The sequence below is a fragment of the Colobus angolensis genome, unplaced genomic scaffold (assembly GCF_000951035.1).
Source record: "Colobus angolensis palliatus isolate OR3802 unplaced genomic scaffold, Cang.pa_1.0 Scaffold88, whole genome shotgun sequence".
Taxonomy (NCBI): domain Eukaryota; kingdom Metazoa; phylum Chordata; class Mammalia; order Primates; family Cercopithecidae; genus Colobus; species Colobus angolensis.
This window is the reverse complement of record NW_012122709.1, coordinates 2,927,959-2,944,906: the sequence shown is the minus strand read 5'-3', so window position 1 is coordinate 2,944,906 and position 16,948 is coordinate 2,927,959. Positions and strand designations below refer to the sequence as shown.

The 16,948-nt window shown below is 38.5% G+C and overlaps 1 protein-coding gene across 1 annotated transcript in view; it reads right to left on the bottom strand.

The window, feature by feature from the left end:
- Window positions 1-14,919, bottom strand: part of STXBP6 (syntaxin binding protein 6 (amisyn)) — a 180,661-nt gene extending 165,742 nt beyond the window's left edge. The window contains exon 1 of the mRNA XM_011930711.1: window positions 14,285-14,919. Coding sequence (XP_011786101.1) covers window positions 14,285-14,513 — 229 coding nt within the window. The 5' untranslated portion in view covers window positions 14,514-14,919. The remainder of the gene's footprint in view (window positions 1-14,284) is intronic.
- Between the last annotated feature and the right edge of the window lie 2,029 nt (window positions 14,920-16,948).

Sequence of the window (16,948 nt, the reverse complement as noted above, 5' to 3'; positions counted from 1 at the left end):
GGCATGTGTATACTATGGAATATTATGCAGCTATAAAACTAACACAGGAACAGAAAACAAAATATCACATGTCACTTTAAGGTGGGAGCTAAATGATGAGAACTCAAAGAGACAAAGAAGGGAACAACAGACACTGGGGTCTAGTTGAGGGCGGAAAGTGGGAGAAGGGAGAGAATCAGAAAAATAACTATTAGGTAATAGGCTTAGTACCTAGGTGATAAAACAATCTGTACAACAAATCCCTTTGGCACAAGTTTACCTATATAACAAACACGCATGAACCCTAAATAAAAGCTAAAAAAAAATTAATAGGAACAGATTTCAGAACTAAAAACAAAAACAAACGTAAAAGGAATACTATGCAGCTATAAAAAAGAACGAACATGGATGGAGCTGGAGGCCATTATTCTAAGTGAAATAACTCAGAAACAGAACATCAAATACAGAATGTTCTCACTTATAAGTGAGAGCTAAACAATGGGTACACGTGGACATAAAGATGGAAATGACAGATACCAGGGACTCTCAAAGGCAGCAGGGTGGAAAGGTGTGAGGATTTAAAAATTACCTATCCAATACAATGTTCACTATTTGAATGATGGGTTCACCAGAAACCCAAGCTCCACCAGTAGGCAATATATTCATGTAACAAACCTGCACGTGTACCCTGTAAATCTAAACTGAAAAAAATAATTTTTTGAAAAGTTAATTTTTCTCACCCTGGTTTCTCTCTATGTTCAAATATTGGCTGTGATATAATGTGAAATGTGAATCATGAATTAAATGTACTGACCTAGAAAAAAAAAAAACATAAATATGTTTGGTTGACATTTACCACTTCCCCCATCCCTCATCTAACAATAATATAGTAGAAGATGCAGATGCCTGATGGTTTCCTAACTGAACCGGACCAAATGCATGAGGTACCTCTTTTGCAGGACATAGGGTTGAATCTAGGTAAGACACCTTCTTCTTCTCTCTTTCTCTGCAAACACAGACAAAAATCACAAATGCACAGTACCCTTACGTACACCTGCAAATGTATGTGCAAATCAAATAATGGCATAACCCTAAAGTGAGCAGGCATTATATGCACCTCAAAGAGAACCTGGTGTAGACAATGTTAAATATTAAAGGGATTGTTAACTGGTTGTTAAGCACACAAAGTACAAGATTTTTATTTTATTTTATTTTATTTTATTATTATTTTTTGAGACAGAATCTCACTCTGTCACCTAGCCTGGAGCGCAGAGGCACAATCTTGGCTCACGGCAACGTCTGCCTCCTGGGTTCAAGCAATTCTCCTGCCTCTGCCCCCTGAGTAGCTGGGATTACAGGCATGCGCCACCACACCTGGCTAATCTTTGTATTTTTAGTAGACACAGGGTTTCTCCATGTTGGCCAGGCTGGTCTCAGACTCCTGACCTCATGTGACACGCCCGCCTCAGCCTCCCAAAGTGCTGGGATTACACGTGTCAATTACAATAACATTGTCAAATACAATAAAATGGATAAGATATTTTAAGAGGTTTTGGTGGACTGGGGTTTTAAAATAAGTTAATTTTTGGCTCATGGCAGAGCACTAAGCAGGGCACAGAGAAGAATGATTCTAGTCCCATCCTACCACCCACTAGCAGTGTGAATGTTTCCTCTAACAGTTACCCATGTGTTCCTTAGTTTTCTCATTGTAAGACAGGTATTCTTCTTTTAAAGCAAGACCAAGATCATTATTTCTCCTGGTGAAAACTGAAAAAAAAAAAAAAATCCAGCAATAGATGAATGATCAAATATTGTATGGTACTCAAGGAGACATTAAAATTATCTTTATAATAAATGTATAAAACTAAAATTCTTGTTATCATCTTAAATTAAAAAGGAGAACAAAATTATACCTAGATATTATAAAAGGGGAGGAGTATTAAAAAAACATGAATCCTGAAAAGCCAAAGCCATGATTTTCCCATTGTTTTCATGTTTTTTATAAATAATATGTATACATTTATAGGAGGAACATTCTCAAAAATCATGGATCCAAGAACACAGTTGACTCTGACCTGTCCACAAGATAGAAAGGACTCTGAACAGAGGTATAACCCACGTAATTACTGCTTGTGTGCATTAGCTAGAAAACAGAGGACAGCGGCTAATGCTTCCTTTCAGGAAGACGAAAACTTGGATCTCAAGGAATAAAGACCAGGTATATTCTTGCTATCTCGAAACCATTTGCCATGACCCTATACACTTCTCAGAGCAGGGTACTTGTTAAACTGATAAAAAACATCAAAATGCAGGGTAGCATGAAGTCTACAACCTCAGCCACATGGGATCCACACAAAGCGGATGAAGAATAATTGGTGTGAAAAGGGTAGAGGTGAGACACTATGAAAATCCTCAGAGAGGTTAAAACCGGAAACCAAGAATCTAGTTTCCATTTTTCTCTGGAAAGCCCTCCTTAAGGAAATGTAGAATTGAAAATGGTTACAATGAGAAAAGAGCATTTGGGGAAAGTTTTGATATATTCAATGCCCATTAAATGATCACTTGTTACTACATTAAATGAACTCCTTCTTCAAGAGAAACACTCAGGTACTTCACAATTTTAAGATAACAGCTTTCCATTGTATGCCACAATAGAAGCATTTATAAATTGCTCATTTTGAATGATTCTAAAAGTCTGAATATATTAGAGAAATCTGCATTTTCCTATTGGTAATTGGTCCAATAGGTAGAATAAAATCTCCCTTTTAATTCCCTTGGAAACCTGACGAATTCCATGGGAATTAAAAGACCACCCAGTAGCATCTTAGTGTGAATAACAGCAACTTTCTTTAAAAAAAAAAAAAAAAAAGCCAAAACAAGTACTAGCCACTGTAACCCAGAGTGAATGCGTGAGCTCATATCCTGGAGGTCAAACCCAGAAAGTGAGTCCAGAGCTCAGGCAGTCTCAGTTCTTACAGAGGCACAGCAGGACTGGGATTATGCCCAATTCCCCCCACCTAGACACTTCATTTGTTCCACAAGGACGCTGTGATCAAAGCACTGGGAACAGAAAGGAGGTATCTACAACAGTCTCTACTCTCTAGAGGCTGACAGTCTACAGAAGTAAACAGAAAGCCAACTGACAAAGCCCAGCAATGCTAAGTGCTATTACAGAGATGACATGGGAGGCCAGAGGGGGCACATGTTCACACTCAGAGCACAGTAACCACCTGGTCTATTCTCTATGGTACTGGACAGCTTGGCAACCTCACTGTGCTTGTGGCTAATAGTTCCTTCTGGAAAATTCTGCATACGGCTTAGCATGACTGGAACTGGGATAGAAATGTCAGTCATCCGTATTCTCTCTCCCTCCCTGTCTCTTCTTCAAGGAAGTTGGGTACCTTCTATGTATCAGGCATTACATATGCACCTATAGTTCAGTAGCTCCTCAAAATACCCTGTGAATTTATTGCCATTTTAAAGATGAGAAAACTGAGTTTCAAAGACATGACAGAGCTAGTACAGTTATCATTCTCTCTCTCTCTCTATCTGTACATGTGTGTGTGTGTGTGTGTGTGTGTGTGTGTGTATGTAAAGAAAGGGTAACAGGAAAGAGTTGGAGAAACAAGAACCTGATCTGGGCTGAGAAGCCGGGTCCACAGGCATTTGTATCAGCCTCTCCCACTTCTGATGTTTGCTTAACAGTGAACTTGACTGACCTCAAAGAATGTTTTGTTTTATTTTGTTTTAATTTTTCTTTTGATCCAGTAAAGATAGATGTAGGAAAATAACATCTCCCATTTCAGGGATAGGGCCTTGATTGACTAACCCAGTTCTAACTCCCTGTGAAGCAGGATAAACAGGCCGAAACACAAAGGGCTTCTGCACCCAATATTCCCAGTATTGTGCAAACATTCATGTTATTACAGTGGAAATTTTCAAACTCTAAAATAGAACAGCAGTGTGATGCCACCTAATATTCTAGCTTTGGGGAAAAACAATGTTGGAATCTAGGTAATCGAGAGTAGACTGGTTTAAAAATGGCGGGTCAGAATGACCTTAAGACTCCCGTCAGGAGTGGGACACAGACTGCAGAGGATGCAAACTGGAGAGGGAATGAAGAAAAACTGTAGGGAAGGAGAGGGAGAAAACCCCCAAGGCCAAGTCTGGGTTATCATATGATTTTGCTTCACATGACATGGGTCACAGGTGCCTGTCATACATACATATTAACATGTTTTTTTTTTCTTTTTGCTGTTGTCTTATAAATGTCTTGAGTCTGTTCCTGAGAGTCAGACTTTATTATTAGACTATTTATTTATTTTTATTTCAATGGGTTTTCGGGGGTAAAGGTGGTATTTGATCATTAACATGTTTTTAAAAAGCTATAGATGAGCAATCTTTATCTGGCAAGAACCATTAGTGGGACAGTGAGTATCCCACTAATGATAATAGTATTGCTCATAAAGCTGAATACCTTCCATGTAACATGCATTACACACATGTATACACAGTTCAGTTATTCTTCAAAATACCCTGTGAATTTAATGCAGAGATATAGATATTATTGCCATTTTATAGATGAGAAAACTGAATTTCAAAGACATGACAGAGCGAGTACAGTCAGCGTTTTACCATAAGTCAGTCTTCTGCCTAACCTGTGTTCTTCTATAGCTGGGGTGGGAATTCTCCCAGGGCGCAACAGGTGCCTCTGACTATAGTTTACTGACAAAAGCCTCACTACCACACACAGCAAGGTGCACTAACTTCTCAAAGTGTTAATCTCGAAAATCACCCAAAGAATGCATCTATGTGACTTAAAACAGTGCCTTCTTGGTAGGCTGCTGTTTAGGATGTCTGCCAGGTACACAGTGCCTTGCCAGCCACATGCCAGAAGGAGAGCTGTCTTAGTTTGCAATCTCCCTAACCATCACTTGCTCTACCTTTGCAATTAGTCAAAACTAATCATAACGAACATAAGTGAGTGAGTTGTGAAACTCCTGTTCTTAACAGTGGGCTGTGTGGTGGGAGAGCACACAGATGGAGTTTCCTTTTTAAATGAAATATTTGGCACTAGCCTCTGTTAAGAGTTTTCCCTTGTTTCCATCTGGTTTTAGTATTGGAAGGCATACATGAGAGAATGGAAAAAGAAAACTCTGTTGGCGTGCTAAACCACTAGAAAAGCTGAAGTCACTGACAGCACATCCTCTAAATCCTCAGAGATTAGCACACTCTGCTCAAGGAATGTTGTCACATTGTTTTTAAGAGGGGAGAGTTCTGTTCTCCAGATCTAGCCCCGTCTTGGGAGGAAAAAAAAAATGACAGTGTGTCTACTTTGGAGTCAGATGGACCCAGGCATGAGTCAGCACCCTCATTGTTTAGCCACCTGACCCGAGGCAGTGCATCTACCAGCATTAAGCCTCAGGTATTTCATCTGTAAAGTAGAAATAACAAGAGAAGGCTGTTGTGAGGATTAAATGGGATGATATCCATTAAATGCTTACTTATCTATTTTTGAACTTTCCTAATCACAAGGTTTTAGGAAAGACAAATGTTATTATCACTGGTTTTCACAGGAAGAGATCTAGAACCACCAAGGAAACTCTAAAAAAAATTTCAGGCATCTATTTTTTTCTGCTACACAATGGAAGAAAACAAATTCATATGTGGCAGTGTCCCTGCCAGGAGCCTCTCCGAATTTCCCCAGGGGGTTCATCTGCTAAGAGTCAAATATATCTACTAACAGTGCCACTGTAATATGTGAATTTCTTAACAGCCCAGTTGTTGGTATACAGGAATGTTACCACCCAGCCAAAACTAACCAAAGCCTAAACCTGTAGGAGACCAGAGTAATACCGAGACATGATTATAACTAAAGCCGAATGAAAGGGTAAGAAAAGGCATTTGGTTTGGCAAGTCTTTTCTCATATAATCCCTACGCCTACAAGAGAGCGAGAGCACAGCACAGTGGATGAGGAAGTAGACTCTAGAATCAAACCTGGGTTCAAGTCCTTGTTTTGTCACTCACTAGCTGAGGATCTTGGGCAAGCTAACTTGCCTCTATATGCTCAGTTTCCTCATCTACAAAATAAGAACTATTATCTACCTCATAGCACTGTTAAAAGGATTAAAGGAGTTAACATGTGGAAAGGGTATAGAATATGTCTGAACTCAATAAATACCACAACTACTATTATTATTACTACTACTAATCCCAAAGCAGGCTGATGCCACCCTGACTGTATGAGCATTGAAGCATGTGATGGGCCACAGCACGTGCTGCCCTGCAGGTCATTTAAAATTATACCTGGTGGCCAAACCTACTGAACTAGAAAATGTTTCAGAGGAAAATCCCCTCCTTTTCAATTCATGTAACCAATGGTTATTGTTTTACAAATGCTTTAATCAAATATGTCTGTGCACATATCCTAGAAGAGCCAAATGCTCAATAAATGGTATAACAAAGGATACTGCATTTTTATAAAATTAAAAAGGATGTAAGAAAACTCACAATCAAGGCACTGAAAATAACTTTTTTTTTATTGCCTTGCCTTGTAGAGTTAAAGTTTTATAGCTGGATGTACACACCAAATCTCTATAATAAAGAGACAAAAGGCTTACCCTGATATATATTCCAATGTAGGAAAGTCTATTAATCAATAACCTCAGAAATGAGACAGAATGACACTGTGGAGGCCAAAAGTATGCCACATCTCTATCAATTGTGAAGAGTCAGAAAGGTATCTACTATTTAAAACACAGTCCTCTCCACCACACCCTTCCCAAGTGAATCAGAAGAAATGAGGTGCTGTGGCAGTTGCACATGGCCATGGGTCAGGGATAAGGTAGATGTCTGACTCTGCCACTTCCAAAATGGTGACCCCAAGAGATCATGACCTCTGATGAACACTGGTTCCTTGATCTGTGAAATGAGGAACATACCACCCAATAAACAGGGATGCTGCAGGGATTAACTGGAATTAAATAATATAATATGCATAAGATGAATACTTTTTACTTTCACATAATTTTTTTAAACTTAATTTCAGTAATATTCACTATTTATATACTATATATATATATATATATATACACATACAATTATTGTAGCTGATTTGCATTTCCTCTTTCACTGCTAATACCTTGGTGTGCCTCTGACTTCAGTGTGAATTTCTTCGTTTTTCCTGAATAAAAACTCTTGAAAAGTCAACTTACCACTGCTGAATAAACCATTTCTACCAAGGTCAAATTTCATCTGCCTTGTCTCTTCTCTCTCTTCTAATATTTATAGACTTTGAGATGAGAACCGGTCTGAATTAGAAAGTAAATAAAAAGAGTTTCTCTCCTATGCCAGATCACTGACAATTAAATTTGGTTACCCTAATTCCAGTAACAACCCATAAAGAATTTTCTCAAATGCTCATAAATGTTTAAGTGTTGATATTAACTACCTGGATTCTTCTCTACATGACATGCATGAAATAAGAATGAAATTTGGTGTAAAACTTCCATGAGGGTTCAGATCCCTGGAATCTCAGAACCCACAATAAACCTGAATCTTACTCTGAATTTTTCAACTGAATAAACTAAGCCCAGAAAAATCAGATGTTTGACCATGTCCAGATAAGGAGAAAGAAATTAAAGAAGTTTTTAATAAAATTGAGTACCAAAAATATATCATTATGTCAGATATCCCAATGAGACAACCCAAAGTATACCTCCCCAAAACAGTAAAACTTCTCAACCTTAGCTTCAGAAGTTCTTGCACAACACTTTCAAAATACAGATAAGCTTCCCCACCAGCCCCCGTGCTGCATTAGAACCAGGCCATCTGTCCTTTGAGAAATTCTAGAGGGTATTATAAGGAACACCTAGGGCTGCCAATCACTGAGATAAAGGGCAATATTGGAAGGTTCTATGCTCCTAATACATGTCATTACCTGCCATGGGTATCTATTTACATAAATTATTTCATCAAAAAGCATTCAGAACTTTTTCCTGAAAAAAATTTTGCTCTCCCTACAAATCTAAAACCATTTTGAAAAGATTAAGATTTTCTGTTTCAACAAAACACGTAGAAGAATGTACTAATCACAAAAATTAAAGCTCCCACATGCTCCTTCTCTGGTGATGAGTAGCAGCCAAGGGAAGATTTTTACCCATTTATGGATATAAAGGGTAGCATCATATATTACACACACATAATTAAAACAGGATCCAGAAAATAGATTTTAAACCTGAAATTACAGAATGTTTGGTAGGTAACTAATGTCTAATAACAAACTGATTTTAACTTAGCATATTTCTAGTTTAGCGTTATAGACCCATATTATCATGGACAACTGACTATAGAAATTGTGGGTAGGGCTTACTTTACACTTTGAATGTGTTAACAGTTCTAAGTTACAAATAAAGTCTACACTATAATCAGGTACGTAGTAAACAAAAAACTCAAATAGCATCTTCTGTTAAGCATCTATTGTGTCTCTATCAAGCAATATGCCGGGTGCTATAAGGAATTTATCATTAACAAAATTTACTATTGACCAGTCTTTGAGCAACCTAATCCACATGAGTGAGCAAGAATGAAAAGATAGCACAAAATAAAGATTTTGTATATAGACAGACCATACAGATGCAAGCACAGGTTTAGATGATACACAGCTGCTTCTATCAGAACGTTCAAAAGGGCCACTGGAATAACCTCCCATGCCTATAAAGTAAAGGGTTAGTTTCCACCCACCTGAGGAGGTGCACAGAGATAAGGAGGTTAATATTTCCCACTAGTGACTCTGTAAAAGTGTTTTTAAAGTAACCAACTTTGGCTGGACGTGGTGGCTCACACCTGTAATCTCAGAACTTTGGGAGGCTAGGGCAGGTGGATGGCCTGAGGTCAGGAGCTAGAGACCAGCCTGGTCAACATGGTGAAAGGCCATCTCTACTAAAAATACAAAATTAGTCGGGTGCAGTGGTGTGAGCCTGTAATCCCAGCTACACAGGAGGCTGAGGCAGGAGAATTGCTTGAACCCGGGAGGTGGAGGTTGCAGTGAGCTGAGATCGCGCCACTGCACTCCAACCTGGGCAATAGAGCGAGACTCCGTCTCAAAAAAAAAAAAAAATCAATTTCATTGAAATATATTTACATATAATAAAATACAACCATTTTAAGTGTGCAGCCTGATGAGCTGTCAAAAATGTACACACCTATGTAATCAACACCACAATCAACAAATAGAACACCTAACGTTACTGCGAAAAATCGCCTCAGGCCCCTTCTCAGTCTGTCCTGCCACTACATCTTACTCTTGTCTGTTCTAGAATGTCATATAAGTGGAATCACATAGTATATTGATGCTTCTGTCTGTTTTTTCTTTTCCACAACATAATGCTTTTGAGATTCATCCATGTTGCTACGTATATTTGTAGTTCATTTCTTTTTACTGCAAGGTAGTATTCCACTGCAAAAATGTAAAATAATTTGTTTATGCATTTAATATGTAGATGGATATTTGAGTTATTTCTGGGTTTTGGTTATTATGAATGAGACTGTTATGAATACTTGTGTACAAGTCTTTAGGTGGATGTATGTTTTTATTTTTTCTCTTGAGTATATGCCTAGTAATGAGGTGCATGTTTGACTTTATAAAAAACTGCCAAGTTGTTTACTAAAGCAGTCATATCATTTTTACATTCCCATCAGCAAAGTATGAGAGCTCAAATTGCTTCACATGTTTGTTAACACTTGGTATTGTCAGTATTTTTAATTTTAGTCATTGCTGAAAAGAAAAAGCAGAAACCAATGCTTTAAGAATGTTAATCACAGAGGCATCTCAGTACATAAGCATTTGTACATATCATTCGAGAAGTCAATCAATCCGTGATTCCAGTGAGAAACACTCAAATCCTATCCCAAGACACCACAAAGAACTGGAGAGATTCTTTTTCTCCTTCTATAATTAAACCTAAATAAACTAAGAAAGATCATCTTATTTATCCCACTCCAGTACCTTTTTTGGATACCTCCAAAGGATATTTAAACTGCTCTGAAAACAGTAAGTCTTACGATCACAGACCTCTAACTCTGATCACAAACTATATTAGATATTGGGAAAAAATTCACACAAAGAAAAGTTAGTAAAAGACATTGGATATATATGAAACACCCATGTCTAGATACATATTTTGGCAAGCTTTTAAAGCAGTGATACTTCTCCCTTTTTAAAAATTTAATGCTTCATGCTGTTTGAAGAATGGTTAAAAATTATTTGCAGACATTGTCCTAATTTGGACAAAGTTTGCCAGTTCAAAATGGATCACTGGATTTCATCAACCAAACCACAATAGTTGAAGGGCCTGGCCTCCCAGAAGGCGTAGGCAGTTCACACTAATAGCAGGAAGAAGACTGTCATTCCAGGGCTCGGCTTTCACTTCACAGACTCCTATGAGAGCTGAGCTACAAAGAGGTCATCCCTACCTAGACTGAATAGAATAGGAGAAATTCAAAATCCTGCTTAGTCTTTTAATGAACCTGCCATTTCCTCTGCCTGGAATGCCCTCTCACCCACACAATCCTCTTTTCAAAACCAGTGAAGCCCTGCTTTTCTCGAAATTCTTGGTTCTCCCAACCAGGACAAATTCTCTGCATACATGCGTTCGCATCATTGTATTTTTTTAAATCTTTCACAGTTTATAACTATGTTTATTTTAGTGACAGATTAATGTCTATTGCTGCTTGCCCACCAAATTAGGTAAGCTGCATGAATTCTTTTCATAGCGGAACCACAGAAGCTAGAATGCTTGGCACAGAAAAGTTCTTAATAAATATTTGACTAATTGCTAATTAAAACATTACCTTATCAGGGATGTAACTGATATGCTTCTAAGCTTCGCACAAGTTAAAAAATAGAGGTGGCTGCTTCTTTGTCACTTACAAGAAAAATCAAACTGCAAAAATCTGGGGTGTCAAAGTTGCCTGCCCTTCTCCTGCCCCAATTTCCACTATACTATCTGCTTCAATGTCAGATCTACTTTATCAATCTGTTCTCTCAAGATTCAAAACCGTGAAAAGACTGAAGAACAAAAGATTTTCCTCCATTAGAATGCAACAAAAAAGCAATTCTCACAGTTTTGGACTTTAAACCTGAAGGTCTTGGTAATTTGTAAAGGAAATACAGTTATTCCATAAGTCCCAGGTCATTATCTTCTATGGCAGGGGAAATGGAATGGTTATGCTATTTCACTGAGATGAGGTTGTTAGAGTCCCTATATCACTCTTGGAGGCTTCATGATCAGAATTAGGCAGACAACAGCATATGCCTAAAATGCAAACAACTGTTCATCAATTATACATAATACTAGGCAAAATTCAAGTGGCTTCTAAACCATCTACCTTTCTTGCAACTACTCATCTACAAGAAATCTCAATGAAATATTGAGAAAATAGAGCTTAACAAAATTAGAATCACTAGGTGTCTATACTAGGCCAATGTTTAGCCCAGCCCAAATGCAAATCAATATTTATTTAAGTGTATTCTATTCATCGTTTGTGTAAGCAGGACTCTGGAATCTAAATTTAAGAATATGAAAATATTTTTAAGACCTGGGCTGGGCGTGGTGGCTCATGCATAATCCCAGCACTTTCGGAGGCCAAGGGGAAATGACTGTTTGGAGCTGGGAGTTTGAGACCAGCCTGGGCAATATGACAAGACCCCATTGCCACAAAAACGGCAAAAATGGTGGTTCATCCCTACAATCCCAGCACTTTGGGAGGGCTAAGTAGGAGGACTGCTTGAACCCAGGAGTTCGAGACCAGCCTAGGCAACAGAGTGAGAACTCATCTTCACAAAAAAATACAAAAATCAGCTGGGCACAGTGTTGTGTGCCTGCAGTCCCAGCTCTCAGGAGGCTGAGGCAAGAGGATCAGTTGAACCCAAGGAGGTCAAGGCTGCAGTGGGCCATGGCTGTGCTACTGCACTCCAGCCTGGGTAACAGAGTGAGACCCTGTCTCAAAACAAAACAAAACAAAACACACCTGAATTTCATTAATAAAATTCTAGGAAGGTATTAGGTGAAGCTACTTCTTTCTTCCACTTAGTCATTAGATATTAATTGAGGCCCTAGAATATGCCAGGCACTGCTTAGCACACTAAAGAAATACAAATATCTTCTAACAATAACCAAATTTTTTTAATTAACCTAATCCTTATTTTTAATAAACAGAAACCAATGTTTCAAGGTCAATTCTCTCACACTCATTTAAATAAAAGCTTTCTTCCTTTTTTTTTTTTAAGCAGAGTCTCACTCTATCACCCAGGCTGGAGAGCAATGGTGTGATCTCGGCTCACTGCAACCTCTGCCTCCTGGGTTCAAGCGATTCTGACATCTCAGCCGTCTGAGTAGCTGGGATTACAGGCAGACACCACCATGCCTGGCTAATTTTTGTGTTTTTAATAGAGACAGGGTTTCATTATGTTGGCCAGGCTGGTCTCGAACTCCTGGCCTCAGATGATCCTCCTGCCTTGGCCTCCCAAAGTGCTGGACATTTATAGGCGTGAGCCACCATGCCTGGTCCATTGAAAAATAATTTTTACCAAAGTGTTACGTTCTTACTTCATTTTTTTTTTTGTTTTAATTACACTTTATGTTCTAGGGTACATGTGCAAAATGTGCAAGTTTGTTACATATGTATACATGTGCCATGGTGGTGTGTTGCACCCATTAACTCGTCATTTACATTAGGTATGTCTCCTAATGCTATCCCTCCCCCCTCCCTCCACCCCACAACAAGCCCCGGTGTGTGATGTTCCCCTTCCTGTGTCCAAGTGTTCTCATTGTTCAATTCCCACATATGAGTGAGAATATGTGGTGTTTGGTTTTCTGTTCTTGCGATAGTTTGCTGAGAATGATGGTTTCCAGCTGCATCCATGTCCCTACAAAGGACATTAACTCATCCGTTTTTATGGCCGCGTAGTATTCCATGGTGTATATGCGCCACATTTTCTTAATCCAATCTGTCATTGATGGACATTTAGGTTGGTTCCAAGTCTTTGCTATTGTGAACAGTGCTGCAATAAACATATGTGTGCTTACTTCGTTTTAATCTAAGAGACAATCTTAGAAATTTACATGTTCTTTCTGGTAAAAAGTTACTTTTCACTTTGGGAGGCCGAGACGGGCAGATCACGAGGTCAGGAGATCGAGACCATCCTGGCTAACACGGTGAAACTTCGTCTCTACTAAAAAATACAAAAAACTAGCCAGGCGAGGTGGCGGGCACCTGTAGTCCCAGCTACTCGGGAGGCTGAGGCAGAAGAATGGCATAAACCCGGGAGGCAGAGCTTGCAGTGAGCTGAGATCTGGCCACTGCACTCCAGCCTGGGCGACAGAGCAAGACTCTGTCTCAGAAAAAAAAAAAGAAAAGTTACTTTTACCGTAAAATAAATTCTGATAAATGATCAAAGGTTTAATTTTTTAAAAAGCTAGAAAGGGGTCCAAAAAAGTAAAGTTTGATTCCCAAAACTACAATTGAAGGAAATTTTTTACAAAGATAAACTAAAGTAAGCTTAAATCTTCCATCACTCCATACAAGAAATATTATCAGAAATATCACAAATGCCCCAGGGGTTTAGATTAGCATCACCCATAACTCCATGAAAAATTTATCCAAATTTTATCTCAATAATCTTAATATGAATCCATTGTAAATTCCACAGATCTCCTATAATCACAAACAGAAAGAGAAAAAAAAAAAAAAACCAACAAGATTCTAAGCTTAATAAAACAGATGCCTCTTCCTGGCAAGGCAATGGCTGTCAGGCAAAGCAATGACTTGTGAACTGAATCGACCTTATCACATTCCACAAGGTGCCAATATTTATCTTAAGACAAGTGATTACTGATTATTGGCAACTGTCTAGAAAAACAAAGTTAATGAAAGTCAAGCTGTGAGTAATGACAATAATCCAGATACCAGGAACTGTTCTAAAAAGAGAATTCCAGAGGATAGCCCATTCTCTGTCAGTGTCTTGGTGAAGGCAAGTATGGACAAACAAGTCTGCGAAAGATTTTACAAAAGCTCTTAATGAACTGTAAAATACATCCAAATTGAACTTCACTACCTTTCCAATACATGGCAACCTCAAAAACAGAGGTGTCACCAGTAAACAGGAAGACCAGAGAAACGGAAAAGCAGCAAGAGAGTGCAGACACCTACAAAACCTGTGAATGTAAACCTCCTGGATACCTCAGAATGAACTGTTTTAAAATAGAAGTTATTTTAATAATATTAATATCTGGTTCTCATTACCTGACAGGCAGATATAAGTTAAATATTCGCCTTGACCTCCAGTTGCCAAGAAAGGAATCTTTTTCTTTGTCCTCCTCTTGACTTGGACAGCTCCCAGCATCCTTTCATCAAGAGGTGCAAAAATTTCCTTGCTGATAGCAGATTTGGCACTCATTGTAGAACAAGCGAAGACAGCACGCAGTGAATTTTCTAAAGAAGCAAAAGAAAGGAAAGCTGGAATTGACAACATTGTAAGGGCTCATACAAGAATCAGCAGCCAGTGAATTCGCAGGTGAGGTAATTTTCAATTTGCAGTTTAATCTCATACTTGCTTGAAATGTATTATAGAAACATTAATAAGCAAGGTCTTCATATTTGCAATAACTATGAAAAAATACAAACAAAAATGGGGTACTTATTTATTCTCCAAAAATATCAAACACAATATGAGATGAGTAGTACAAACTGGGATCTGGAAAGTTTGTTAATTACTACCCCGACTGCACCTCCCTCTAACTGGCAAGAAGCACCCACTCTATTCCTATTCTGTAAGGAACATGATTTCACAATTCCAGATGACAAGTCTTTCCACTATCCAACAGTCCTTAGCGTCAAGAAATTCTTTATGCCCCTTCAAAATCTCCTTTAATGTAAATCCATTTCCCTAATTCCATTCATAATGGAAATAATTATATCATCTTCTACACAATAACTATACATGCAACAGAAGACCATTAAATTAATACCCTTCTTCTGCCTTTGATCACGCTAAGTAATGAATTCTTATTTATTAGCTTCTTCCAATGAGTCCGACTTTGCAGTGCTCCTCTGCATCTAGTTACCATGCTCTGTACCCTTGACAAACACTCCACATTTTCCTTCAGCCAAAATGGATACAAAATTCTAAAAACATATCTGACTAATGCTAAGTATTTTGGAAATGTTACCCAGCAGCTCCCACATATTATGCTCCTCTGGTTAACTGGCAGTGGCTGCCCAATAATTAAGAAAATAAAGCAGTATGATGCAGACTCACAGTGAGTTCCCCCCCAAAACATACACTACATAGCCCCCATGTTATATTTAGTTTTCTAAAAGTTTTATTTCACCAATGGTCTTAACTCTGCTTATTAATATCTATTATGTTCAAGGTCAATCTGAAATATTAAGCCTGTCATCCAAAAAGATTCAACAGCAACTTGAGTAAACTTTCTCTATTCCATCATCCTAGTCATAAATAGTCTGTGCCTTAACCATGAATAGATATTTGTTCAGACAATTCAACAAATCAAAATTAAAGGCACAGAGAGGGCCCATGGGTTGGACATGCAGAGTATCAGAGATCCTGCATATGGATCAACAGCATAGCTATCCACAGTAACAGAAGCTCAAAGAGTTGATCAGACTGCTGTAACATGGAGCCAGCTGGTTACAAAAATTCCTGCTATGTGCCACTTCTATGATTAGTATTAGAGATACAAGAAATAATTAAGATATGGTCCCATTTCTCCAGGAATTGACTGCTAACTACATCAGAGGTTTCACTTAAATCCAGATAATTTATGGTAAAAGATCATGGGACCATCCTTCCCAATGCAAGACTCATAAATGTTACCCACACAGCTGTTTACCTGTAACCTGTTCACATCTATAACCTCCTGGTAGGAAAGAGATACATTAAAAAAGAACATCTTTCTAGTCAAAGGAATTCTCCTAGTTTTCATTCTGTAAGAGTAGGTTTTCTTAGTGACACAGAATACCTATCTATACATACACAAAGAGTATGTATCTAGATATCCTAGAAATTATAGATCTAATACATCTACTTGTGCTCTAATCCCAACATTTTATCATCACCACCAGGTTCTTCATGCTGGCCAAGAACAAAATGACAACAGTGAAGGATGACCCGTTTTTCAATATGCTGATCACTAGCTGATATGTTATGATTTCCAACAAGTTGGTAACAGAATTTCCTAATTTACCCCATGACTTTCCTAGGCAAGGTGTTATAATTTATCAGGGACTATTTACTTTTTTTTAAGAAAGAAACACATACTGGTGATCTTCCAGCTCCAAGGCCACTTGCCTCTCACTATTTGGGTACAGGTGAAAAAGAAAGCCAGCAGTAGCACAGTGGCTTCAAACCATTTGATAAGCAATGTAGAAAGCAAGCAAAGTCCTGAGCTGACTGGACACTCTTTTTTTTTTTTTTGAGGCAGAGTCTTGCGCTGTCACCCAGGCTGGAGTGCAGTGGTGCAATCTCGACTCACTGCAACCTCCACTTCCCAGGTTCAATCGATTTTACTGCCTCAGCCTCCCCAGTAGCTGTGATTACAGACGCCTACCACCACACCCAGTTTTGTTTTGTTTTGTTTTGTTTTGTATTTTTAGTAGAGACAGGGTTTCACCATGTTGGCCAGGCTGGTCTCGAACTCCTGATCTCTAGTGATCCACCCGCTTTGGCCTCCCAAAGTGCTAGGATTACAGGCATGAGCCACCACGCCCGGTCTCATCAGGTGTTCTCGGACCAGCACCTTCCCAGTTGTCATGGCTTTTGCTTTCTCATCTCAGGCTCACAGTTTTCTAAAACTGCAGTTAAAAGAAAAAGAAAGCTATCATTTTATCATATAAAATCTGTCAGAAAAAGGAAAGAAAGAGATATGTGATTTTACCAAGCTTAGG